A 24,029-nucleotide genomic window follows, 5' to 3' on the forward strand; every position below is an offset into this window, starting at 1 on the left:
GCGTGGCACCACTTGTGTCAGTGCAGGAACATAAAGTATTCTCTCTGTGCAAGTGATGGTCTGCTTGTGGTTTCATATGTGGGTATGATATCATCCACTGGGATTGGAAAACACCCAGGTGTTTGTTTAGGATATGCTCACAATCCCATTCTCATGCTCACTGAATGAACACACGGGGTGGAGTGAGCTGGCTGCTGCTTCAGTTCTTTTGAACTTCCTGATGAGGCATCTTTTCCCTGTTTCCCAACTGCCTAGCCTTGTTTTCACTGGATGATTTTCTTCAAGCAGCCTTTTACTGTGCTCTGTTTATCCTTTCTTTCAAAGTTGCCAGATCACCCCCTTTGTACAAACCAGAACCAGTTAGACTTGTCTCAGTAAAGGTGGCCTCAGCTTTGGCCCTTTCATCCTTAGCATATTCAGTCTGGGAGGAGTTGTGGAACCCGCACCTCTTCTCCTGACCCCCAGGACAGTGTTGTCTGTCCAGAACTGAGATGTGGCACTGGTGGGGCATCCCTTGTCTTCAGCACTCCACCATTTCACCACAGTGCCAGACAGGGTCCCCTCAGTGACATCCTGTGGGGAGGCCTCTGCTCAGTTAACCCCGTGTGTCATGAGCCTGAGCAGGCTTTTGCCCTTACTGTCCATGCCATCAACCACCTACAGATACCAGCACCTCAAGAGGCAGTAGCATGTTATCAGTGCACCCCACAGATTGCACAATGCTGGAGTCAGCTCAGTGCTCCCCATTCCTTTCTTTTCTGATAGGACTAGATATCACCTTCTGCTTTTCCACCCTTCAAAACTAGAAGTAGGACAACATTACTTAACCATAGTGAACATGTGGAGATGAAAAGCTCGGGATCCATTATGCCTGTATTCCTGTAACCACACAACTGTGCCAATATTGGAATCTTATGGAGAAGCAGGGTCCTGCAGGGAGCCTTTCCCATCTATTGCCCTCATCAAAGGGCTGGCCAAGGGGGCTGGCTCTTCTCTCACAAATAAGGCACCCATGTTTTGTACAGAGACAGGGAGTTGGCACAGATTGTCAAAAATTACCCTTCGAGGCCGTCACAAAACAAGCACTCAGCAGTTTCATCTTGTCCCCAGTTAATAGTTACAATTCATGGGATCAAGGAGTCTGTGAAAAGAAAAACCCTTCTGGCTGAGATGCTTTGTTCCCTCACAGTTCCACAGAGGTTTGGACTCGATGCTGGCTGACTCCCCATCAAACCAGTACCATGTCTCACCTGCTCCCAGAGGTGCAGTGTGACACATGTGTGTGGTACCTCTGGCTCGGTTTTACACACCTGTATGATCCCTCTGGCTCAGTGTTACACACGTGTGTGACCCCTCTGGTTCAGTGTGACACATGTGTGTGGTACCTCTAGCTTGGTTTTACACACCTGTATGATCCCTCTGGCTCAGTGTTACACACATGTGTGACTCCTCTGGCTCTGTGTCACACACCTGTGTGACCCCTCTGGCTCTGTGTCACACACCTGTGTGACCCCTCTGGCTCTGTGTCACACACCTGTGTGACCCCTCTGGCTCAGCACCTGCCCAGCGTGTGCAGGGCTCTGGCCACCCTGACAGCCTGCAGTGCTCAGGACTGAGGGTCCCGCAGTGGGAAGACAGATACACAGACACAAAAACCCAGCAGGGAGCAAAGCTGCCTCACCCTCAGTCCTTCCTGTTCCCCAGTTGCAATACAGGCCTTGAGAGGCAACCAAAAAGGCAACTGATTTGGATTACAGGATTAAAGGATTTACATTTTACAAGTCACAAGTAAACTAAGCAAGATAAATGAGCTCATTAGGCCTGTGTTTACCTTTAGTACTTGCCCTTGTGGTAGAGCGTTGTGCAGTTCCTCACAGACCAAAGCAAACTGAGGGCAGCTTTAAGAGACTAAAGGCAGCCTTTAAAACACTTGAAAGAAATATTTCAAACAAATGATTCAGAAGGCCCTTCTGTGTGGGTGAGCAGGTGAGAGCAGCACGGTGGGTGGTGATGCAGCAGAGCTGAGCCCTCTGTCAGGAGGGGAGCAGTGAGTGTTTCTGAAGCAGATTTCAGCGTCGGGTGACAAGCTCAGTAATTTCACATGGCTTTGGCTCTTGGGTTTGTAAAAAAGACAAAACCTGCTGCCAAAGGCATGGCAGGGGGAAGCAAAGGAAAAGTACAAATCCAGGTATCCTCGGTGCAGGGCAGCGTTCGCAGCGAGGCACCGTCCTGGGGGTTTGTCTTGGCCGCTGTGGGACACTGAGCGAGCGGGGCCGCTCGGGTGAGGGCTGTCGGTGCTGCCATCCTCCTCCTCCCGAGCCAGACACTCGCATTAGGAGCAATTAGGCTTTGATGGAGCTTTTGTGGCCGTTCCATCAGCTCAGTGTGTTCAGCACATCCACCCGGTGCTCCCCCGCCTGCAGCAGCTCAGCTTGTTCCCACCCCGCCCTACACCGATGCTTGGGGTTCAGGAAGGCGATTCTAAGACATCCTATGTGTGTCAAAAAATATTATTCATTATTATTTTATCATTATTATTACATTATCCGGTTCATCCTCTGTAGCTGCTGCTGGGTGACCGGGCAGGGAGGTGGCAGGTGGGGCGGGCGGACCCCTGGGCGGCCCCGTTCCCGTTCCTGCAGCAATTCTGCCCAAAGCGGCGGCGCCCGGACCAGGCCCCGGCGGGCTGAGGGGACCGCTGAGGAAGGAGGGTTGAGGGCGGCTGAGACGGGCTGAAGGGAGGCTTGAGGGAAGGAGGGCTGAGGGCGGAGCCTGAGGAAGGAGGGTTAGGGAAGGAGGCTGAGGGCGGCCCGGCGCGCAGCGGTGCCGTCACGGCCGCGCGTGAGGACGCGAGCCCGCCATGGCTCGCGCTGCTGCTGCGACCCTTCGCGCGCCCGGCGGCCCGCGCCCGGCCACCTGCGCACGGCCCGCGCCCAGGCCCCTTCGCCAAGGAAGCTCTTCCTGGGCACCCTCAGCAAGTGGGACCGCCGGCCGGGCGGGGCCGGGCGGACACGGCGGCGCTCGGGTGGCGTGCCCCTTCACCGACCGGCAGGCGCTGGGAACGGCCAGTGCCCCGCCCTGCTTGGCCACAGCAGGGCTGGCACAGCCCAGGGGCCATTGGCCTCTTGCCCCCCTGGGCTCACCTGGGATCACGTCCTGCCGCTGTCACCAGCACCCCCAGGGCCTTCTCCAGATTCCCAGCCCCTCTGCCCCCAGTCTGTAGCACTGCAGGACTTGTTGTGATCCAGGGGCAGGACTGGCTCTTGGCCTTGTTGAACCTCAGACGAGGTCCATGAACCTCAGCCTGTCCAGATCCCTCTGCAGAGCCTTCCTACCCTCCAGCACATCAGCACTCCTGCCCACCTTGGTGTCACCTGCAGACTGACCAAGGGTGCCCTCGATCCCCTTGTCAGGGTTATTGATAAAGACATTAAACCGAAAAACTGGCCCCAGCACTGACCCCTGTGTAACCCCCTGGTGCCCATTCCCAGCTGGATGGAGCTCCATTGCCCACCACTGGTGCCCATTCCCAGCTGGATGGAGCTCCATTGCCCACCCCTGGTGCCCATTCCCAGCTGGATGGAGCTCCATTGCCCACCACTGGTGCCCATTCCCAGCTGGATGGAGCTCCATTGCCCACCACTGGTGCCCATTCCCAGCTGGATGGAGCTCCATTGCCCACCTCTCCCTGGGCCAGCAGCCAGTTGTGAGCCCAGTGAGCAGTGTCCCACCCAGGCCATGAGCAGCCAGTGTCTCCAGGAGAATGCTGGGGGTGTCAAAGGCTTTCCTGCGTCCAGATTCACATCCAAAGCCTTTCCCTCACCCCCTGAGCTGCTCACCTTGTTGTAGGGGGAGATCAGGTTGGTCAGGCAGGACCTGCCTTTCCTGCACTGCTCCCCAGTGCAGCCCAGGCCTGTTTGCTCTCAGGGTTTCCCTCGCCCCCCCACTGGAGCTGGGTTAACTGCAGTGACCTGCTGGCACCTGTGCACACAAAATGCACCGTGGAGTTCTAAATGTTCCCAACAACCAGCACCTGAAGAGCTGTCTTAAACCACAGTTGCCTGTTCTTGCAAGTTTAGGAAATTCCCTTTGGAAACACAGGTGTGTGTACCCTGGGCATTCCACAAAACTATGGCAGTTTATGCTCTCTTTTTACTTGAAGGATCAAGACTTCATGTAAACTTCTGCCTACATTTTTTATAGGAAAGGTTGGAATTCTTGTTGTGTCTTGAGATGCCACCAGACAAATTTCATACAGAACACTGTATCAACCAGAATTTGTTAATCCAGGGTTTATGGTTTGCTGTTCTCATAGTTCTTAAAAATCTCTTTATTTCTCCCTAATGTTCCTGTTTTTCAGGTGGTTTCGTATGTATTAAAGTTGAGCCCTCTGGGCCTTATCAGATAAGGCTGTTCCTGGCTCAGAATATTTTCCACAATTCTTAATTTTCACAGCTTTTCATCTAGAATTTGAGAGGCATATGTTCTTGAATTTTTATATCAATTGTGTGATTCATGTATTAAAAAAATCTAAAATAATTGTCTCTTATTTTAGAAAGAAGTTTTCCCTTATCCAGAAATCACCAATGAAGAACTGGCAGAGATCAACCAGTTTGTTGGACCTGTCGAAAAATTTTTCAATGAAGAAGGTATATTATTAGTTTTTTATTCATGCAAGTGATTTACTGAGTTCAAAATGATTTAACTGGAGCAGTTGAATAATTATTATTACACTGTAAATACTTAAGTCATTTTATGCATTTATTACTAGTCAGGTAGTGCTGCTGGTTCTACAGCATGTCCATTGATGAATTTTTTTGTGGAGTATTGGGATGCTGACTAGAAGACATAAATCTCCAAACCAGAAAAAAAAAACCCAGGAAGTAAAAGAATTCTGGGATAGAGGTAGGATTTGAAATTGGTTTTAGCTCAGTAGAACTGTACTTTTTACTGCCTCATATATTGTGATTTTTTTTTTTCCTGAAACTTTTAAATGTCTTACTCTGCTAAGACTGGTTGTAGCAAAATTCAGAAGAGATATTAATAAATGATGACTCATTGGGAAAAATCAAAGGTATTTGTGTTTTTTCAGCATTAGACTAATGATTCTATTTAGGAAAAGCCTTATTAGCCGTGTGCATTCCAGATAGGGCTGCAGGGTGTTCCTTCCATTAGTGCTGCAATGGATAAGCCAATTCCAGAACAATTGTACAAAATTGGTTTTTACAGACAGCAATTTCTGAGGCAGTTAAACACTATTGTCTCAGACTTCCCACTGACAAAGATACCAGGTCTGGGTTTCCAAACACTGCAGGAGTTTGGAGAAGCTAGTGATTGTCACAGGTCACAATTTGTGAGGTACAGGTCATTTTAACTGTAACATTGTATTGCTGCTTACTGACAGTAAATAAAGAGTTTATTCAAATTACACTTTTTATTTCTTTGCTCTGTTGGGGAAATTAATTTATGGAGTAAAAAACCTGCTGTTTAAGGGAGGAATAAAAATGCCAAACTATGGAGTCTTAACTGCAGGTAGAAATTGCTCATCTTTGAATTCCCAACTATTTCTGTTTAGTTATTCAGGGTAACTTAGGGGTGTGGTTAAAATAGGTCAGTAGGGCAACCCTAAACAGAAACTTGGTGGGACTGGCACTGGGAAAGGAAACTTGTCTGGGCAGAGTCACTGGAAACCTGACAATGTCCTGACACCACAACTCTCCCTCTCCCTGGGACAGCTGAGGACACTGTCCTCAGTGTCCTCAGATAAGGATCTGGTGCAATGGAGCTAAAAAATTAGCATGGGGAGCAAAAAATGTTGTTTGAAGAGTTTTCTTTCTGAATAACTTCTGTCAGAAGAAGATCAGAATGTCTGGTTGCCTCCCTTCTGTTCACACAGAAGTTCCAGCACCCTTTCACTGGGGTGAATGTGAGGTTTCTTTAGGAAGCTCCATTGCTTTTGCAGAGTTACTTCTTGTGTAATTTTTGGAAAGGTGGCTGTGTTCCCTCTGCTGCAGCTTACAGCCTTCCTGAGCTGCTTAACATGATTCCTGTTTATTTTCACTGCAACAGTACAGAACAGCTCTTTTAATTCCCCAGGAACTGGAAAAACTTCTAAGAACAAGATTTTGTAGTTAACTCGTTTTTTTCCCCTCATGACTTAGCCATTGTTCACATAGAAAATCCTGGGAATCTTTTGCTTATCCCAGTCTTGGAATATGCTGACATGCACACATACAAACTGTACGTATAGAAATGTTTGAGAAAATGAAATAAACCCCAGATTTTTCCCACTTCCAAATGCTTTTCCTGCATATGTTATGAGGGCAAACAGGACAGGTGGTAAGATCAGGCTGAAGCTAGAAGGAGGAATTCTGGTGGAGCCGGGGATGAGAGGTCTGTCTCCATCTGTCATGAGCACTGTGTCTTCTCTGAAGTTCCTTCAGAAGATTGGAGAAGAATTCCAGCAGGGAGGATGTGGGGAGTTGGCTCAGTTCTTCAGGTGTGGGTTCTCAGGCTAATGACAGGTCTGAGATCCCTGTGCTGCTGGCTCAGGGCATGCCCTGACAGAGACCTGGGCAGTCTCCCAGGTTTGTGTCACTAAGAAGCACAGTTTGAAATGGTAAAACCTTCTGTATTTGCAGTGGACTCAAAGAAGATCGATCAAGATGCAAAAATCCCACCTGAAACTTTGAAAGGGCTGAAGGACTTGGGTCTCTTTGGCATGCAGATCCCAGAGGAATATGGTGAGTCCATGGTCACAAAAGGAATAACCCAGGAGTTAGTCTGTATTTAGTGGTGCACTGCAAAATGTATCTGTGCTGTTCCATGTGTGGTCTTGGCTGAATTAGGAGCTGGAGCTTTCTCCCTGGTTAATACAGGAATGCCTGGTGGCTGTGTGAGGAGCTCTGTGTGCCCTTCCCTTGAGTGCCATGACTAATTTTAGCTGGTGTAAATTCCTCTTGGCATAGCATTTCCCTTTTTGATTGTTTTTTTGGATGCAGTAGAGAAACTTGACATTCTGGGAGACTTGTTCTTGCTGATGGTTCTTAAACTTATGCTGGGTCCAAAGTGCAGTGTCTCATGGAAGTGACCTATCAAAGCTGTCACTGGCAGGTAGGAATGTGCTGGAGCACTTGGAAGTGTAAAAGTATAATGTCTGTTTACTGAAAGGATGGCTTTTGGATAAAATCCTTCCTGTGCAATACTGAACAGTTCATGTCCTAAAGGGCATTGTGGTGCCAGTTGGCATCACAGACATTAATTCCTCACTGGACTAACCCTTACACTTGCAAAGGAGTTTTCAAGAAAATTTTTGATCCTATTTTTACTCATAAGTTAAAAATTGGCATTGAAATTTATAAAGAAATGAGAATATTGCAAAGGGATGTTGAGGAGAAGGCTCAGAGAAAGACAGTTTCACTGGGGAAAATACCTCATTTTTGAACAGAATGGCATGGAACAAAATATTTTTTTCAGTATTTACAATAATTCTGTGTAAAGCTGGAGACATTCTTCAGCATTTACTTGTTAATAAAGTAATACTGTTATTTTTTGTAGCATTTTCTTATCATGTTAGGCAGTATAACTAGTGTGGCTGTGCTGCACTGGTTTCAATTTAGGTCTATATACAAATTCATTAAAGTATATCAGACAAGTGGCATATGCTGTAACATGGTGTGGTCTCTGGTTAACTGATTGTTAATTAATGCTTTTGAAATGCATAAAAATGTTATTAACTGTTTTTCATGTGTGTTCAGGACTAGACAGGGTGGTGTGAGGGTGAGGTAGAGAAGAGGCTTGCCAGCTCTTTCAAGGTTTGCTCTTCAGGATGGTGTCTTGGGAGGAGAAGGATCTGGACAGAGCAGCTTAACCCAGGTGGGAAGAGAGAGGTGTTTAGGAGTTAAGAAATATGTTGGAAGAAGGCAGGATGTTCCTGTCCATAGAAAGGAGGTGTTGGAGGCAGGGAACAAAGGACAGAGCTCAAAGCAGAGCATTAGGAATCACCTTGACACTGGAAGTGTAACTTACTATTGATTAATTAAAAATAAGTTTCCCACTCTATTTTTTTAAAGACTCTCAAAGGCAATGTATTTAACTTTGAAGTCATACTTTAATTTAATAACATGTTCTTGTTGTTTTGATGCTTATGAAATAATATTCTCTCAGCTTCCAGTTTGCAAATTTGCAACCCACTCAGCACACTTGTGGAAAATCAAAGGCTTGTGGTGTTGTAAACTTAGATGCTGGATCAAACCAGAACGTGGAAAGCAGCTTAAACAAGCTCCTCTAGTCTGCACCATAAATGATATACTTCTGATGAGGTTGTTCCCCATTTTTTGTAGGTTAAACATGATTTATTTTTGGTGCTGGCATTGTCATATTTTAAAACCTTTCAGTCAAAGCGATCAGGGCTTTGTGCACTGCACAGTGTTTTTCATCATGGTTTGTAAAAGTGGCCTCTTTGCCAGAAGCACTGAAGTACAGAAATTTAATGGGGAAAACGAAGCTCATGTGGATCATGGAATGTCAGCTCCAACAAGGGCATCACTGCAGTTACTGCTGTGCACATCATCAGGATTCTCCAGGCTGAATCCTGAGCCCAGCACTGCTTGGAAAGGGGAAAAGAAGTCAGAGTACAGGGGGAGTGTGAGAGTTAATCCATATATGGGTGTTCTTAGTCTGTGTGAGGCAGTGATGTGAGTTACTGGTATCAGGGACTGTTGCTGCGTTTATTCAGCGGACACACACCAGCAGGGCTGTCGAGACATCTGCAGGAGTAAGGAACGTGTTACCCTGACTTACACCACTGTCCCACGTAGAAAATTGTTACCCTGGACAAAAGATTATTGTCTTGATTAGATTAAATTTTTTATTCACCAGTAATATATAAAATTATCTTAAATGACAGAGAGCAGGACTTCTGGTCCTGACAGCGTAAAATTGCTGAACATTGGACTCATAAACGTACAGCTTTGATTTATCCTGCTTCCTCCAGGAAGCATGTGCTGGTGTCAGGTTTGTTTCTTGGTATATTCACATTTTTTTATTAAAGACATTTTTGAAGTGTTAGATTTTACCCTTGTCTAGTACCAGTTTGGAAGTTTGCTTGGGAACAAACTATCCAGTTTTGTTTCTCTCCAGTTAACAGTGTTACATTCCTAATGTTTCTGTACTTGGAAGGGATTTTTTGGGGGAAAGGGGCAAGTTATATCTCCTTCAAATAAACTGTTCTTCTTGTTGCAGGTGGCCTGGGCCTGTCAAACACCATGTACGCCCGTCTGGGAGAGATCACTTCTCTGGATGGATCCATTGCAGTCACTCTGGCAGCACATCAGGCTATTGGGCTGAAGGTAATGCTGCTCCTTTAGGTCCAGGAGTTCTGCACAACTGGCATGGAAAATGTGCAGTGTGGGTACAACAAATCAGAATCACCAGTGAAGCATCAGTCAGGTGGAGCATTGGTTGTTGGTGTCCCCAGCACCCTCTGCCAGTGGCTCTCATGCAGCAGAAAGACTGAACAAGAAGTACACAAGAAAACGACGAGTTCAGGAAACACAGAGCTAAGAATTCTTAGAAAAAATGCTCTAAATATCCAAGGTTTTTTTAATTGAGCAAACTGGATGAATGTAGCTAGAATAAATATTGAAGTAAATAAAGTGTCACAGGGGGTAACATTATGGAGACCAGTATCAGCCATGCAGAGAGTTCAGAAGGGTGAAACTTTGTCTAGCTGGATGAGACTGCAGGCTGGGGAGCTTAGAGAAGAAAACTCACCCAAGAGCAAGCATGTGAATTTTTGTTTGCTGTATAATACAACCTTTTACTGGTGGATGGATGGTGTCTGAAGCTTGAAAGAGAAGTAAGTTCATGAAAAAATTCCTCGTGGAATTGAGCAGACAATGCTAATTTAAAATACTTTAGTGTCTGATAAGTAATGAAGTCTGTTGTTTTTTAAACTGTCCCTTGTTATCCATAAAATGTGCAAGTAAAGCTTTCTGAACTTGGTGAAGCTGGTCAGCTTCGTGTCTTTTTCCACAGGCTGATGCTGAGCAGTTTTGTGCTGATTCTTTGTGCAGGGAATCCTCATTGCTGGCACTGAGGAGCAGAAGGCCAAGTACCTGCCCAGGCTGGCCTCAGGGGAGCACATCGCAGCCTTCTGCCTCACCGAGCCCGGCAGGTACTGCCTGGAGTCCACCCCCTCCACACAGCACCCAGAGGGGGTTATGGTTCTCATCTTCATTAATACATTAAGTCTTTATTATTTGGGGCCTATGGCTTCAGTGTACAAATCAGGTTTTTATTTTTAGTTTTTAAAGGTACACTTCAGACCATTTAATTACTCCTTCCCCAACCTGCTACTCGTGGCAGTTTCCATGAAACCCCTAACTGTTGTTGTTCCCATCCCAGGATTTCATTTCCTTCATTTCTGGCATTACTAAATATGAATTGAAAAGATACTTCATGCTATGTCAGAAGTAATGTGCTGTGACTGTTCTAGGATGCTTTCAGTTCTTGTTCAAAGTTACAAAAACCTGTATTCAAGGAGATACAAAAAATAATGGGAAGAATTTTGGGTGTTACTTAGAGTTCAGAAGAGGGTTCTTTGTAGCAGCAGCTTTTCAAAGATAAGGTATTTGTTACAGTTACTCACTGACTGTCACTAATGTTGCAAATGTATTAGTGCAGAAGAGGGACAGTTTTGTGGAAAGCACACAGGGAGCCTGTAAAGGAAACTGGTGGAAGGTCTGAGACCAGCTGAGTGTCTGAAGTTGAATCTTGCCTGTCCATGCAAACTGCAGCCTGAAACTTTCCTGAGCTGCTGTCTGCTCAAGTGACCTCCAGTCAGTGTTTGATTAATTGCTGATTTTCTTGTTGCTCCCTGACCTCAGGGATGGTTTTATTCAAGAGTCCTGAGCTGGGCTGTGACCCTCTAAAAGCTGTCCCACTTGCAGGTGAAAGTTAAACTAGCACAGGTATTTTAACCAAGCAATCCACTGAAGGGACTCATAAGTAACACACAGGAGAAAAACAAGGGCCACCCATGTTCTGGAATTCTTCTGACATCTTTCCTACCCCGGTGTTATTTAAAAAGATTTCTGGTCTTTAGCTTCAGTCTTCTTAGAGATCTCAGTTCTAGTGCACAGACCAATCATCTTTAGAACTGAACTTTAGCAATCTAATCCTATTAAAATACCAGCTGAGCTCTGGCTGTTCTGAGAACTTTACCCTTGTCCACAGCTGAATACCCCAAGTGAGCCTTGTGGCATTGTGATTTGTGGAGGAGGAAACTTCTTTCAAGGGGGAGACTGAGCTGCTTGTTAAGTTATGGAGTAAGGTGGAGATGCAAGAGGGAGGGTGAACTTAATCACAGAGTGTAAACTTCTGATTGCATTGTTGTAATTTGCTTGCTGATTTTGCTCCTGTAGAAGGTATTTGGTGTGCCCAAGTGCTCTTTGATAGAGACTGTCACACATTTATTTTTCATTTCTGTTGAGCCTTTTTTCACATGAGATATAAAACCAGGGTGTGAATTTTTGAGGAACGACTTAGACTTGTTAAACTTGGTGTGTTTTAGGATGACAGTTTCACTGTGTGTTCACACAGCTCGACATGCAGCTCAAAAAAAGCTGCTTATGTGGCATTGTGAACACTCTGGTCAGGTCCTAAGCATGATAACATACATGGTAATGAGCAGGAATGTCCCCTCAGGTAACTTTTGGAGCTGTTGATTCGGTAAGCTTCATTGTTAGTTAAAAACTAATATTTATATACTGCTATTTAACAGACCTGTAAACTCTCCTTTTTGAAGGATGTGAAGAGGGGAGTTTTGTTTTTAAAAATGTGTTTATTTCTTTAAACATTAATAATTTGTTTGTTTTTCAGTGGGAGTGATGCTGCATCCATCCAGACCAGAGCAACCCTCAGTGAAGATGGGAAATACTTCCTGTTAAATGGCTCCAAGGTACCCAGTGCCAGGCTGGAAATAGGACAGGCTTTTGTTCCAAGTGCACAGCAAATGTCAGTGTCCTTTGCAGCTTTGCCATCAGTCTGGCTAAGGAAGAGGCTGGTGTGGCAGCTGCCTTGAACTGGGAGGTGTCCAAGCTGGTGAAGACTGACCGTGTCAAAAAGACCCCCCGGGTTGGTTTAGGGCCAAAGAGACTAGAAAAGCACTGTTAGGGAATAACTGCACTAAATTCTTGGTAGGAAAGTAGAAACCCACTCCTAAGTTCCTTCTCTATCACCAGCTTGTGGGTTCAGCTTCAGAGTTGTTGGTTAGTTAGTTAGTTAATTAGCCCCCCTCTGTGACAGCATAGGCACAAACAAACCTAAACTCATGTTTTCCTCTCTCTTCATTCTTCAGGCCAGATTTTGTAGGTGTTCGTAAAAGAAAACTTGACATTTAATTGGAAACGGGGCTGCTTGGAACAGTTCTGCTAAAAGAAAAGGTGGTAAAATACAGCATAAGAAAATAAGAAATGTAGAGATGTACTGGCTTCAGCAGTATGGGATACATTGCAGACTTGATCTGTAGTTGTTGATGTGTTTGTGATGTGAAGAGACCCACCCTGTAGGAGAGGCTGTACAGAAATGTGGCCTGATCAGAGAATTTCTTATCGGAGTTAAATTTTTGGGCATGGGATTTCTGCAGTCTGCCTTCCCTCATCTCCCTCACATGCTGCAAGCAGCAGGGCATCCAGGCTTTGGGGAAATGCACTGTGGATTTTAATTCAGTTCATACTGATATTAAACCTGGGTTTATAGCTGCTCTAAACTTACCACCTGTGGTCAGCTCTCCTTGGAAACACGTGCACAAGAGGCAAAACTAGTAGCAGACACTCATTAGAATTTAAGGGAAGAAGCAGCAATTTTTCACCACTCTGTTCTCTGCCTGGTCTGTTACGAAACCTTTCAGAACAGTGCTCACAAAACCAGAACAAATATATTTCTTACACTTCTTTCCTCTCTTAAAACAGGTTTGGATATCCAACGGTGGCCTTGCAAGTATTTTCACAGTGTTTGCCAGGACAGAGGTTGTGGATAAAGATGGGCAGAAGAAAGACAAAATCACTGCTTTCATCGTGGAGCGGGATTTTGGGGGAGTCACCCATGGGAAGCCTGAGGATAAGCTGGGCATTCGAGGCTCCAATAGTAAGAATCACTTACAGTTGCTAACAGAAATGAGTTTAGTATTTTAGTGGTTTATTTAGTTTAGTTCACCTGAATTCAGAGGCAGATCAGTATCTATTCCATATAGCAGTGTAAGTTTCATGTTTCTTTACCTGGCTTTTCCTATGAGCCCTTCCTAATGCAGGATCTGAAATAAGAAATCCATATTGTGCAGATTTCCTCACTGGGCAGTGACAGAAATCACTCAGGAGATTCAGTAGCCAAAAGCTTTAATCTAGAAGACTTCATCAGTTCTTCTTAAGCTTATTAGTGATTACAGCTTTTCACCATCTGTCTCCTGGACTTGACTCCTGAATCAGTTCCTTAGAACTGAGACAAAATAAAGACACAACTGTAGTTCTCTGTTTACACAATGTACAGTAATTACATTTTTAATGTTTTACATCAGTCATTGATGTCAACAGCCTTTTCCCAAATTCTCACTTCTCTGGCAAAGCATGTATAATTCTGTCATAAACAATGCATTAGGAAACCTTCATTTCTTGTGACAAATACTGACTTATGTTCCTGAATGTTTTTTAAATATTTTTGTGTCATACTTGAACAGCTGCTAATTTTGTGTTTCAGCCTGCGAAGTACATTTTGAAAACACCAAAGTGCCTGTAGAAAATGTAATTGGAGAAGTTGGAGGAGGATTTAAGGTAAGCAGTGGACAGTAACTACTGATGATTTTTAAAAGCCTGAAGGAGACTGTTTTTGTCCCCTGTACTGCAGTTTCCCTGTGGGCAGTTTGAGCACTGCCACACTGAAGGGTCCTGAGGAGAGACTGCTCCTCCCTGCTGTGCTTGTGTAAATTGGTTTCCCTGGAATGTCAGGTCTCTGTGTATCCCAGTGCAGTTAGAGAGGCTGGTGCTGCTCTTTGTGGGGTTTTGATTGCTTTTTGGGGTATGATGTTCCCTTCAGAAAAGGGAGAGACTTCTTCAGCATGAGCTCAGTCAGGGAGTGTCACCTGCTGTTTCCTACAGCCACAACTGTGAACTGTGTGGAAAGGGAGAGTGAGAAATGAGTGGAACAGGCAATGGTTCCAGGAAAGCCCAGGTCCTGTCCAAGGTCCCCTGGCTGTCAGGTGGTTTTCCAGGGTTGGATTATTGCACAAGGAAACAAGAACAGGAGTTGCCTGACCAGCTGCCCCAGCACTGGCTGCTCTTCCTGCCATCATGGAAATGGGACACCAGTAGAGACACCACCAGTCCCTTTTTTCTTACTGATCCTTCTCAGTGTCTTACTCTTCCTCTAGCAGCCAAGTCCAGTCCTAAATGTTAAATGAAATAATTTTCTTAAATGTAGTAAAGATTAAAAGAAGGTTTTTGTTTTCCTCTTGAGATTTAGTTATCACAAGTTAAAATGTAGGAACAATAACTTCTTTGTTAGGTCTTTTGACCTGTCACCCATGTGTCTCTTGCTAAGAAACATTAACACTATATTCCAAAATCTGGTTTTGTCCATTATTGATCTGTATTTCATTTCTACACCTTTCATTCTTGTTCCCTTCTGTGGTATGTTGCTGGAAGGAATCTGAAGCAGAGATCATCCATTGCAGGTCAGCTGCAGGGGATTTTATAAATATAAATAATATAATCAAACAATATTGTGATTTTCTTAATTTTTTTATAAACCAGAACAGTGCTGTCTAGTTGGAATGTTGTTTATCTAGCTGCAGATAAAGACATTTTTATCTACATTTTACCTTCATGTACTTTGAATAGAGATTATTTCCAGGTCACTGGATCATCAGTCTCTGAAAACTATTTCAAATATAAAATTTGATGTAGTGAGTGACAGTAAAAGCCCAGTTTTGAAGTGTTTCCCCTGGAATGCTGTGCTGGCTCACTGAGGGCAAGTGTGCCAGGCCAGGAAGTGTGTTCCAGTGAGGAATGAAATGCAGGGAAGCATTAAAGCGTGAAGCAAGATAGAAGGAACCATTGTGATCTAAGGAGAATGTTGCCTAAACCCCATTCATTTTCCTCCCAGGTTGCCATGAATATCCTAAACAGTGGAAGATTCAGCATGGGCAGTGCATCTGCTGGAATGATTAAAAAGCTGATAGGTGGGTGAGCTGGGTGCTCTGCAGTGCAGGAACTCATCTGCCTGAGGGAGAGAATGCAGGGTGGGAGCATGAGTCTGGATCACAGCACTGCTGCATTGTCAGCCATGACATCTTTAAAGCACTAAAATATGTATCTTAAGTGGTTATTAAAAGCCTGTTTACAGAGGCTTTACACTGAAGATTTTTGTCAGTTCACGCAATGGAAGGTTATTGCCTCTGTTGAATTTTTCTGAGGTAAAAGGTTCTTCCTAAGAGAAAAGCCTCTATGCTACTGCTTGACGAAGGTGTAATCTCACACAGAACCTCCACTTGAATAACTGGCTCAAAGCTAGGCACAGTAATAAGGAATAATACTGCCAATAATTAGCCAAAATAGCAACAGATTTGCACCAAAATTGATTACTTCCCTAAGAGCACAGGCTCACACCTCAGGCTCAGGTTCAGAAGCCTTTGACAGGCTGGTCCCAGACTGGATCAACACCATCACTGAGGGTGTTTTTCCCAAAGTGGGGGTTACTGGTGTAGACTGAGGTGTCACCATGGGGAAAGGCACCATGGTCTGTCACAGTTCTAGTTCTGCTGTTCTGAGATGGATTTTTTTCTTTTTTTTTTTTTTAAAGAAATGACATCAGAATATGCTTGTACCAGGAAACAGTTCAATAAGAGACTCAGCCAATTTGGATTAATTCAGGTAATAAAAAATGAAACCCCTAAACCTCTCTGCTTGTATTGACTGAGTGCAAGGACACAGATTATGTTGGGGGTATCTTGGCAGAGTGGTTTAAAGAATTTGCTAGAAGTCTTAGATTTATGGAAATGTAGCACAGATGATCTTTTAAATGTCTAGAATGATAAATGAATAAAGATATTTATTTTTTTATTGTTCATGATTGTTTTACAGTAGAACTGTTTATTGATTAGTGTTTGATAATAAACATGTGGAAACTGCAGTTGTGTTTTTAAGTTGGAGGCTTGACTGTGGGATTTTGCCCCTGAATTTCTGTGTGATTCCTCACATTGCTGTTTGACAGGAGAAGTTTTGTTTTATGGCTGTGAAAGCATATGTAATGGAGAGTATGGCTTACCTCACTGCAGGGATGATGGACAGGCCAGGCTTCCCAGACTGCTCCGTGGAGGCAGCCATGGTCAAGGTGAGGATCAGGTAGATTCAGTCAAGGACTCCTGTGTTTCGGTCTATGTGCTCAAAGTGCTCAAAGGCTCAGGGGTTGCATTTAGACAAGTGATAGAAAAACCTCAGCCAGATGAACAAATAAACATTCCTGTTCTCTCTGTAGCCCACATACCATTAATTACCTCAGACTCGGGCTTTTGTCACCACACAAAATACAAGCTGCAGACACGTGTTGGGAATGTCATGGCCCTCCTGAGCCTCTGGTGAGGCCTTACAAGAGCACAGAGACACTTGGTCACAGTTCCACTGCCAGCCTGGCCAAGTGCTCCTGTCCCATGGTTGCAGCATCAATCCTGAGGGAGAGCCAGGCCCTGTGTGCTGGTGTGTCCCTGCCCAGGGCTCCCTCCCTCATTTCCAGCCCCGCCGATGGTCCCTTGCAGTGTGGTCAGTGCAGAAATCTGTGTTCTGGTGAACCTGGGCAGCATGAAAGGCTCCAGCCAACCACCTGGAGCTCTTCTGCCAGTGTGTGTGGCTGCCCCTCTCCCCAGAATATGTCCTCCTAGAGACTTCCTTGTGGATTGCAAGGGCACTGAGGTTAACCAAAGTTTACACCCCACAGGGCTGCTATTTCAGGCAGGTTAACAGGACTGGTGGAACAGCAGTAGAAAATATTACAGCAGTGTCATGTAAATACACCCCCAGAGAAGCGTGTCCTGTATTGCTGCTGATTTCTCTTCGGTATTTCCTGATGGTTCAAGTCCTGTTCCCTGGCAGGTGTTCAGCTCTGAAGGTGCCTGGGCCTGTGTGAGTGAAGCTCTGCAGATCCTGGGAGGCCTTGGCTATATGAAAGATTATCCCTACGAACGTTACCTCAGGGACACCAGGATACTGCTCATCTTTGAGGCGAGTACCCAGTGCCAGTGCTGCTGTGAACTGCAGTTCACACTCACAGCTGTCAGCCTGAGCAGAAACCCAGGCCTTGGCTGACCAGGCATCATTCCTTTAGCTGCAGAATCTGCAGTAGAGTAAGACTGCAGAACTAACCTTACTCTTCTTGGAGATATGGAGAGTAGTTTCCTCTAGTACAATAAGCTAGGATGGCTTTTATATACTAACCCCCAAGTATGAGTTACAGCAGGAACTGGCACCAGCTTTGCCCCTGGAAACAACAAACTGGTGATTTTTATATATATATATATGTGTGTGTGTATATATATATATATATATAGTGATATGAACACATTGGTAGGGTATTTAAAGTTTCTTAAATATTTGGAGTTTTGCTGGATGATTTAATAAAATACACAGCTGCTTTAAAGACACTGTCATCAGAAAAAAACATCCCAATTCACAGCTTGGGTGGTTGTTTCTTTGAACAGACTAAAGGATTCTAAATTAGCATAAAAGCCTAAAACTCTTCTGGTTGACCAGAGTAACTCCTCAGTCTCTGGTCAGTAAATAGCTGTAACTGCACAGGAACTCACAGTGAAATCAGAGCACTGAAACTGCCTGAGCAGGAGCCTCAGGAGGGTGCTTTGTGTCAAGCATATTTTGGAGCTTTTTTGCTGCTTCATCTGTTCTAGTGTAAGCAATAGGATTTGGTACAAGGTGTCTCTAATAGGATTTTTTGGGATTTTGTGGCTGAGCTGCTCTGTTGGTGCCTAGGCTGGAGTAACCTTTCCTCTTGTGTGCTTCTCACAAGTGAAGCAGGGAAACTCATAAAAGATTAGTTTAGAAGTTTCATTAACTTATTGATGGGCACTTATTTAAAAACCAAAAAAGGCTGTGAAGTTTATTCTGTTTCCAGGCTGGATTGTCCGTGATCATCAGCTGCACATCTGAGTCAGACTGCCAGGCTGATTGCTCTTGGTGGGAATGATCATTTACCACCTGGTGCCAGGACAGCAAAGATCTCAACTGCCAAGTCCTGCACGTTCTCCATGTGAGCTCAGTGCCTGGCAGTCACCTCAGTCACCTGAGGGGCAGGTGGTCCTGCAAATAAATACCTGTATTTGGGGAGGGAAGGACAAACCCAACCAGCCTGTCAGGTCATTGTCCTACTCCCTGCAGGGCTGGCTGTCCATGAGTCTGGCAGACATTCCAGACAGGAACATCTAAAACCACACATAAGGAGCATGTCCTGGACTGGTTGAAGCAGAGAAGACCTTTTGGATAGTTATAGGCAGTCTTGTTTAAAAAACAAACCATTCCACCATTGGAATTCCTTCAATCCAGCTCATTTGGAGCTCTTCTACAACTTTTTAAATGTCCCTTCACTGGAACAATGCACAACTTTTTTCACTCAAAATGCATTTAGTCTGGTTTCTTTTTCATTATGATGCATTTTTATGTTTAATAATGAGAGGCTCAACTTCTGCACAGCTACATGAAATCAGAATTAAAATTGAGGTAAAGCAAAAGACAGCAAACACTTAGGGGTGGAGGAAGAGTCATCTTGTAAAACTGGAACAATGGAAAGGTGCTTGGAAAGCACTCAATATTATCCACTTTATAGTTGCCTGCAGAACCTGTCTGCAAAGACTTTAATAAAAATAATTAATAGACTGTTTAGCCTTTGTTGCTTGTTGTTCTGCCTCCCCAGCTCCTGTTTCTGCTCCAGGCAACCTCACCTGGGGGCAGCCTCTGGCACAGGTGTTTTCCTTACAGGTGCTGATCATCTTCCATCTTACAAGCCCAAATGCATTTTAGAACATTCCATGGCAAACTACAAGTTATTTAGACACTGAAAGCAGTTTTAGGAGAAGAAAAAGTATAGAAAATATGATCACAGCATATCTGGGGTTTTTAAAATACTAAAAATACTTTGTGTTTGGTACTGACTTCCCTTTCTATCCTGTTTTTTACAGGGAACAAATGAGATCCTGCGACTGTATATTGCACTGACGGGTATGCAACATGCAGGCAAAATCTTAACTGACAAAATTAAGTATGTTCTTATTTATTGTTCATAGTTTTTATTATTTTAATCAGAATCTGATAACTTTATAGATAAGAGGGGGAAACTGTGGGAAAAACTCAGTATTTTCAATGTATTGCCTGTAAAAGGTAGTTAACAGGGGTCTCTTTTTGTCTTTTTAATTGGATGGTACATAGGAATCTTGGCCTTTAATGCATCTTATCTTGGAATTACAGCTGGTGTAAAAGTCTTTCTTCCAAGACCAGTAATGCAAATGTTAAATCTGAACACAGTTGTGTTGGTACAACAGCTGTATTGTGCATATTGAGTAGCTGGTCCCTGGAATTCCTTGTTGGGTGTTGGGGAGGAGCTGGTGACTTTTAAGGCTCCATAATTGCTCTCCAGACTTCAGAGTAAAATGGATCACTTGGTGATTCCCAGACAAACTGCAGGTGTTCTGCTAAAGCATTTAGAGTTTCAGCTGGTTATGACTGAACCCCCTGGAATTTGCTTATCAGCTGTGTTCTCCCCAACATTCCAGAGAAATCAAGAAAGGCAACGTGGGCGTGGCCCTGGGGGAGTTTGTGAACAAGATGCGAGACTCGATGGGCCGGAAGGTGGATCTGGGGCTGGTGGGGGACGCCGGGGTGGTGCATCCCAGCCTGCAGGTGAGGGGGGCCAGGGCTCCTCCTCCTCAGCTTTGCTTTCCTTTGCTGCTCCTCTCAGCCTCATCTCCTGGCCTGGCAACACAAACTGTGTGCTCAGGAACAGTGGCATTTACAGTGTAAAATATTGCAGGGTAGAGAAGTCAGTTATAGCTGTTTTATTATAGGATACAGGGAGAATGAAGGCTGCTCTCAGTCTGCATTTAGACAAATCCCAGGCTGATATTCATTTTAGTAATTTGTATAAACTAAAGCTTGTTTGTATGCCCTTCATAGTAAGGTCTGACACAAAACAAGGGTTTCTTCCTGTTTAACAGTTTCAGGTAACAATTCCTGTGAACTATATATACACATACTTGCTTAATCACTTAGTAAATCATTTTTATGACCCAAAATGATCGTTCTGTTAATAGCAAAAAGATAAGGTATGTTTTTCCTGGGATGTTCTGTTAGTTGTTTTTGTAAGTATAAGCCTAAACTGAAAAGTTACCAGAAGTAAAATCTAGCAATTTTTAATGCATGTTTTATAGAGGAGGAATAGTGCCTTGTCTGGCTCTCAGAAGCAAATTGGATGACTGCTAAAAAAAGACCAAGAGAAAATCTATTGTCCTGTTTAAAGGGGGTGAGGGTGTACTGCTTTTTTCCCTTACAGAACTACTCAAATGCTTGTATTTTCTGTTTTATTTTATAGGAGAGTGGCAAGAAACTTGAAGAAAACATTTATTATTTTGGAACTACAGTCAGGGGCCTGCTAACTAGGTTTGGCAAGGTAACTATTATTTTGTCTGTTTGTTACTGAATAGTTTATCCTCAAGGCCTCACTGGCATCTGGAGTGTGTGGCCAGAGCCAGGACTTCCTTCACACCACACATTGTCACTGAATGTGAGAAAACACACTGAAATTCTGTACTCAATGTAATGGACAATATATGTTTTCAAAACCAAAACCAAAGCACAGGCAATCTCAGTGAATTAGTTGTTTTCTTCTACTTCTGTAAGCCAAATCCTGCTGCAGCAACTGTTTGAAGTCCTTTGCTGTGAGCAGCCACTGGAACCCAATTCCCGTTCCCAAATGAGGAGCTGCCCCAGCAGGTTGTGACTTTGTGCTGTTCATCCCCGTTGTGCAGCAAACCAATCAATCCCATGCACAGTGCTGGAGTTCCATCAGGAGAGCCTGCATGTGGAATACCCTGGATTTTCCATGTTGTGGCAGTTAATCCGATGTGTTCTGGGAGTTCTGACCGGGTTCTGCCACACTGCACTTAACTCAGCACATATTTTTAACAGTATCTTTAATACCTAAATTTCAGTGATTTTTGGCATTTAGCAGAGTGGTCTGGGCCACAGCAGTTCCTTGGCTGCAGCCAGGAAGGGTAACAGTTAATTGAAAACTTTCTAACTGAGGGTAGAACACGCTTATGCTAAATAAATACGGACCTAAACACAAGGTATGAACAATATAACGCTTGGTTAAAGCTTTAAGTGAAGCTAATAATAATTTTTACTCTTCTAGACAATCGTGGAGGAGCAGCTGGTGCTGAAGAGGGTGGCAGACATCGTGATTAACCTGTATGCCATGACAGCTGCCATCTCCAGGGCCAGCCGCTCCGTCAGCATCGGGCTGCGCAACCACGACCACGAGGTGAGTCCTGGGGCAGCCATTCCCATTCCCGTTCCCTGGCTGTGCTCCTTGGAGCACCACACACTGCTTTTGTAAAGGATTCACTGCACACTCTGCCATAAAGCCAACGATGCCCCAGGGTGTTGCCAAACCCGTTGGTTCCAGGGTGCAGTAACCAGTTGCCTCTCAGGGCTCTGAACGCTGAGTTCCACACTATCAATGTGTTTAAAATACTTCTTTAACACACACACAGACGTTTATAAACTAATTACAGAGTTGCACATTCTCTTAAACCTGCTCATGCCCTGCAGTTCTCCCAAACTCTTTCCATATAATCCCGAATACAAACATAATCACAACACTGTTGTGTCAGTACATTTAATGACAGTAAAGTGATGATACAGGAGCTCATTTCAAGTTAACAGTAATGTTAACAGTAACAGTTATGCTACAGGACAAACTAACCTTTGGTTTTGGCCTTGAGACTCTGTGTGTGTGAGCCCTGTTGTGTTTTGATTCCCAATCACTCTTTAGCCAATTTTGAGTTGCCTTTGACCCGCAGCAGCTCTAGGGTCCAAGGGACTGTACATGACTGGTTTGCAGGGCTCCATTATCAAAGAAAAAATTACTTTTAGAAGTTAAAAGTACTGTATTTTTACTACATTGTTTTGTTTGTGAAATTCCTTCACTAGTTTTCAACACAGTTTTCCTCTTTTCCCAGGTGCTTCTCACAAATATCTTCTGCACAGAAGCGTATTTCAAGAATAATTATGCTATGGCTCAATTAGAAAAATGTAAGTTCTATAAAATAATTTTTACATTCTTATGTCTTTCACAGGCTGTGGTCAAAAGAACGTGGGTTTGATGTGACCAACAGAATAGTTTTGCTCTGCCTTTCATTCAGACAAGGAACAGAGCTGGAACCTGTTGAGAAGAGTCTCTTCATTCCACAGCTAAAGCAAATGGCTGGGATTCTTTTATTGAGGAATAAAAAGTCTATCACTAGCAAATACTCCTGTAAAGGAACTGATAGAAATTAGGGATTTGGTCTGTTTGGGAATTCCCACCCAGTCAGGCACTGGCTCTGTGAAACTCAGTCTGCAATAATCAGTCTTTTTCAGAGGAGAGTGTTAAATTCCTTCCTGGCACTCAGGTGCAGATACATTGCATTTGTATTCCAATGCTTTTTGAAAGAAACGTAGAACAGCTATTTATGGTACTTTAGTTGACTTTCCTTCTGTTTCTCTGCAGATGCAGATGAGAACCTGGATGATTCCATTAAAAAAGCTGCAAAGCAAATCCTGGAGAAGAGATCCTACATCTGCTCCCACCCCCTGGACAGGACCTTCTGACCACCTCCCTGCCAGCAAATACAGAGGAATGTAAATCAGGGGGGAATTTTCTGCAGCTCAAGTATTTAATACCTTAATAACTGTTATTTCATGAGTTTGCCAGATGTAACTGTATAAAATAAGACTTATAAACACAACTTCATATCAAGAGGATAAATAAAGAGATTTTACTTAAAGCTCGGGTTGCCTTATTAGATGTGTATATGTCTCTTTCCCTTGTTTCTGAGGGTGGTTTCATTTTGTTTTACCTTGAATTTTATCAGAACTTCTCTGTGTTCTGTTCTTGACCTTGGTCATACACCTTACACTGACTCCTTTGCTGTGCTTTGGCTTTTGAAAACAATAAATAGGGGGTTTATTTAAATACAAGCTGTCATTGTTGTCAGAAAAGCCTCATGAGAGAGTAGATTTTAATGAGAAATATAAAAGGTTTAATTTTAATATTATGAGACACAGTTTTTCCCCTACCTGCCCCCTCTTGCTAACTCCAGACAGAATTCAACCACCTCTCAACTGTCACTGCAGAGTCAGTTTTATCCAGTGACACATTTCAACAGTATTTGCCAATACTTGCTGGCCACATTTCCCTCGGAAGGCCATTATATTTGGGGTGACAGGTGCACATTGCCTGTTGTTCCCTGGGTTTGTACTCCCTGAGTTGCTTGTCCAGACTGCTGTCACTGCCCAGCATCACCCTGGAGGGTGTCCCTGCTGAAGAAACAAATAGATGTTTCTTGCAGAGTAACCTGGAGTGGCAAAGGCCTCCTGGACTAAGCTGTTTCTCTTTACCTACAGATCCCTAATAAACAGAGTTGCAATTTTTCAAGTAAAGATGTTTATTGAACACCAAAATCACTGGCTGCACTCGTCAGTGGGGTCACCCCTTTAATCACTGCCTGTTGACTGTGTCCCTTCGTCCCTGATGCTCAGACCACTTGGGAGCAGTGTGGTTGGAATAAGGAATTTAGGTCACAAAGTGCTCTTGCACTGAACAACAGATGTGTGCTCTGGCAAACTCAATACCACCCTCAGTAGTTCTGAATCAGCTGGCAAAGGAGTGTGTTCTGTCAGTTCTGGGTTCCTTAGAGCTGCAGCACTGTGCTGGGG

At 44.1% G+C, this 24,029-nt stretch overlaps 1 protein-coding gene across 1 annotated transcript; it reads left to right on the forward strand.

Annotated features, from left to right (window-relative positions):
• Positions 1-2,938: 2,938 nt before the first annotated feature.
• Positions 2,939-23,098, forward strand: ACAD9 (acyl-CoA dehydrogenase family member 9). The gene is made up of 18 exons (XM_029965210.1): positions 2,939-2,977; positions 4,554-4,649; positions 6,642-6,743; positions 9,244-9,350; positions 10,077-10,177; positions 11,884-11,962; positions 12,975-13,149; positions 13,756-13,829; positions 15,160-15,235; positions 15,856-15,926; positions 16,267-16,386; positions 17,142-17,270; positions 19,235-19,314; positions 19,826-19,952; positions 20,641-20,718; positions 21,463-21,591; positions 22,292-22,364; positions 22,822-23,098. Exons 3-18 carry the CDS (start codon positions 6,722-6,724, stop codon positions 22,920-22,922), a joined length of 1,542 nt encoding a protein of 513 aa, XP_029821070.1. The 5' UTR covers positions 2,939-2,977; positions 4,554-4,649; positions 6,642-6,721; the 3' UTR covers positions 22,923-23,098.
• Positions 23,099-24,029: the final 931 nt, after the last annotated feature.

Source organism: Manacus vitellinus, unplaced genomic scaffold, assembly GCF_001715985.3.
Source record: "Manacus vitellinus isolate BGI_N305 unplaced genomic scaffold, ASM171598v3 scaffold_91_pilon, whole genome shotgun sequence".
Classification (NCBI taxonomy): Eukaryota; Metazoa; Chordata; class Aves; order Passeriformes; family Pipridae; genus Manacus; species Manacus vitellinus.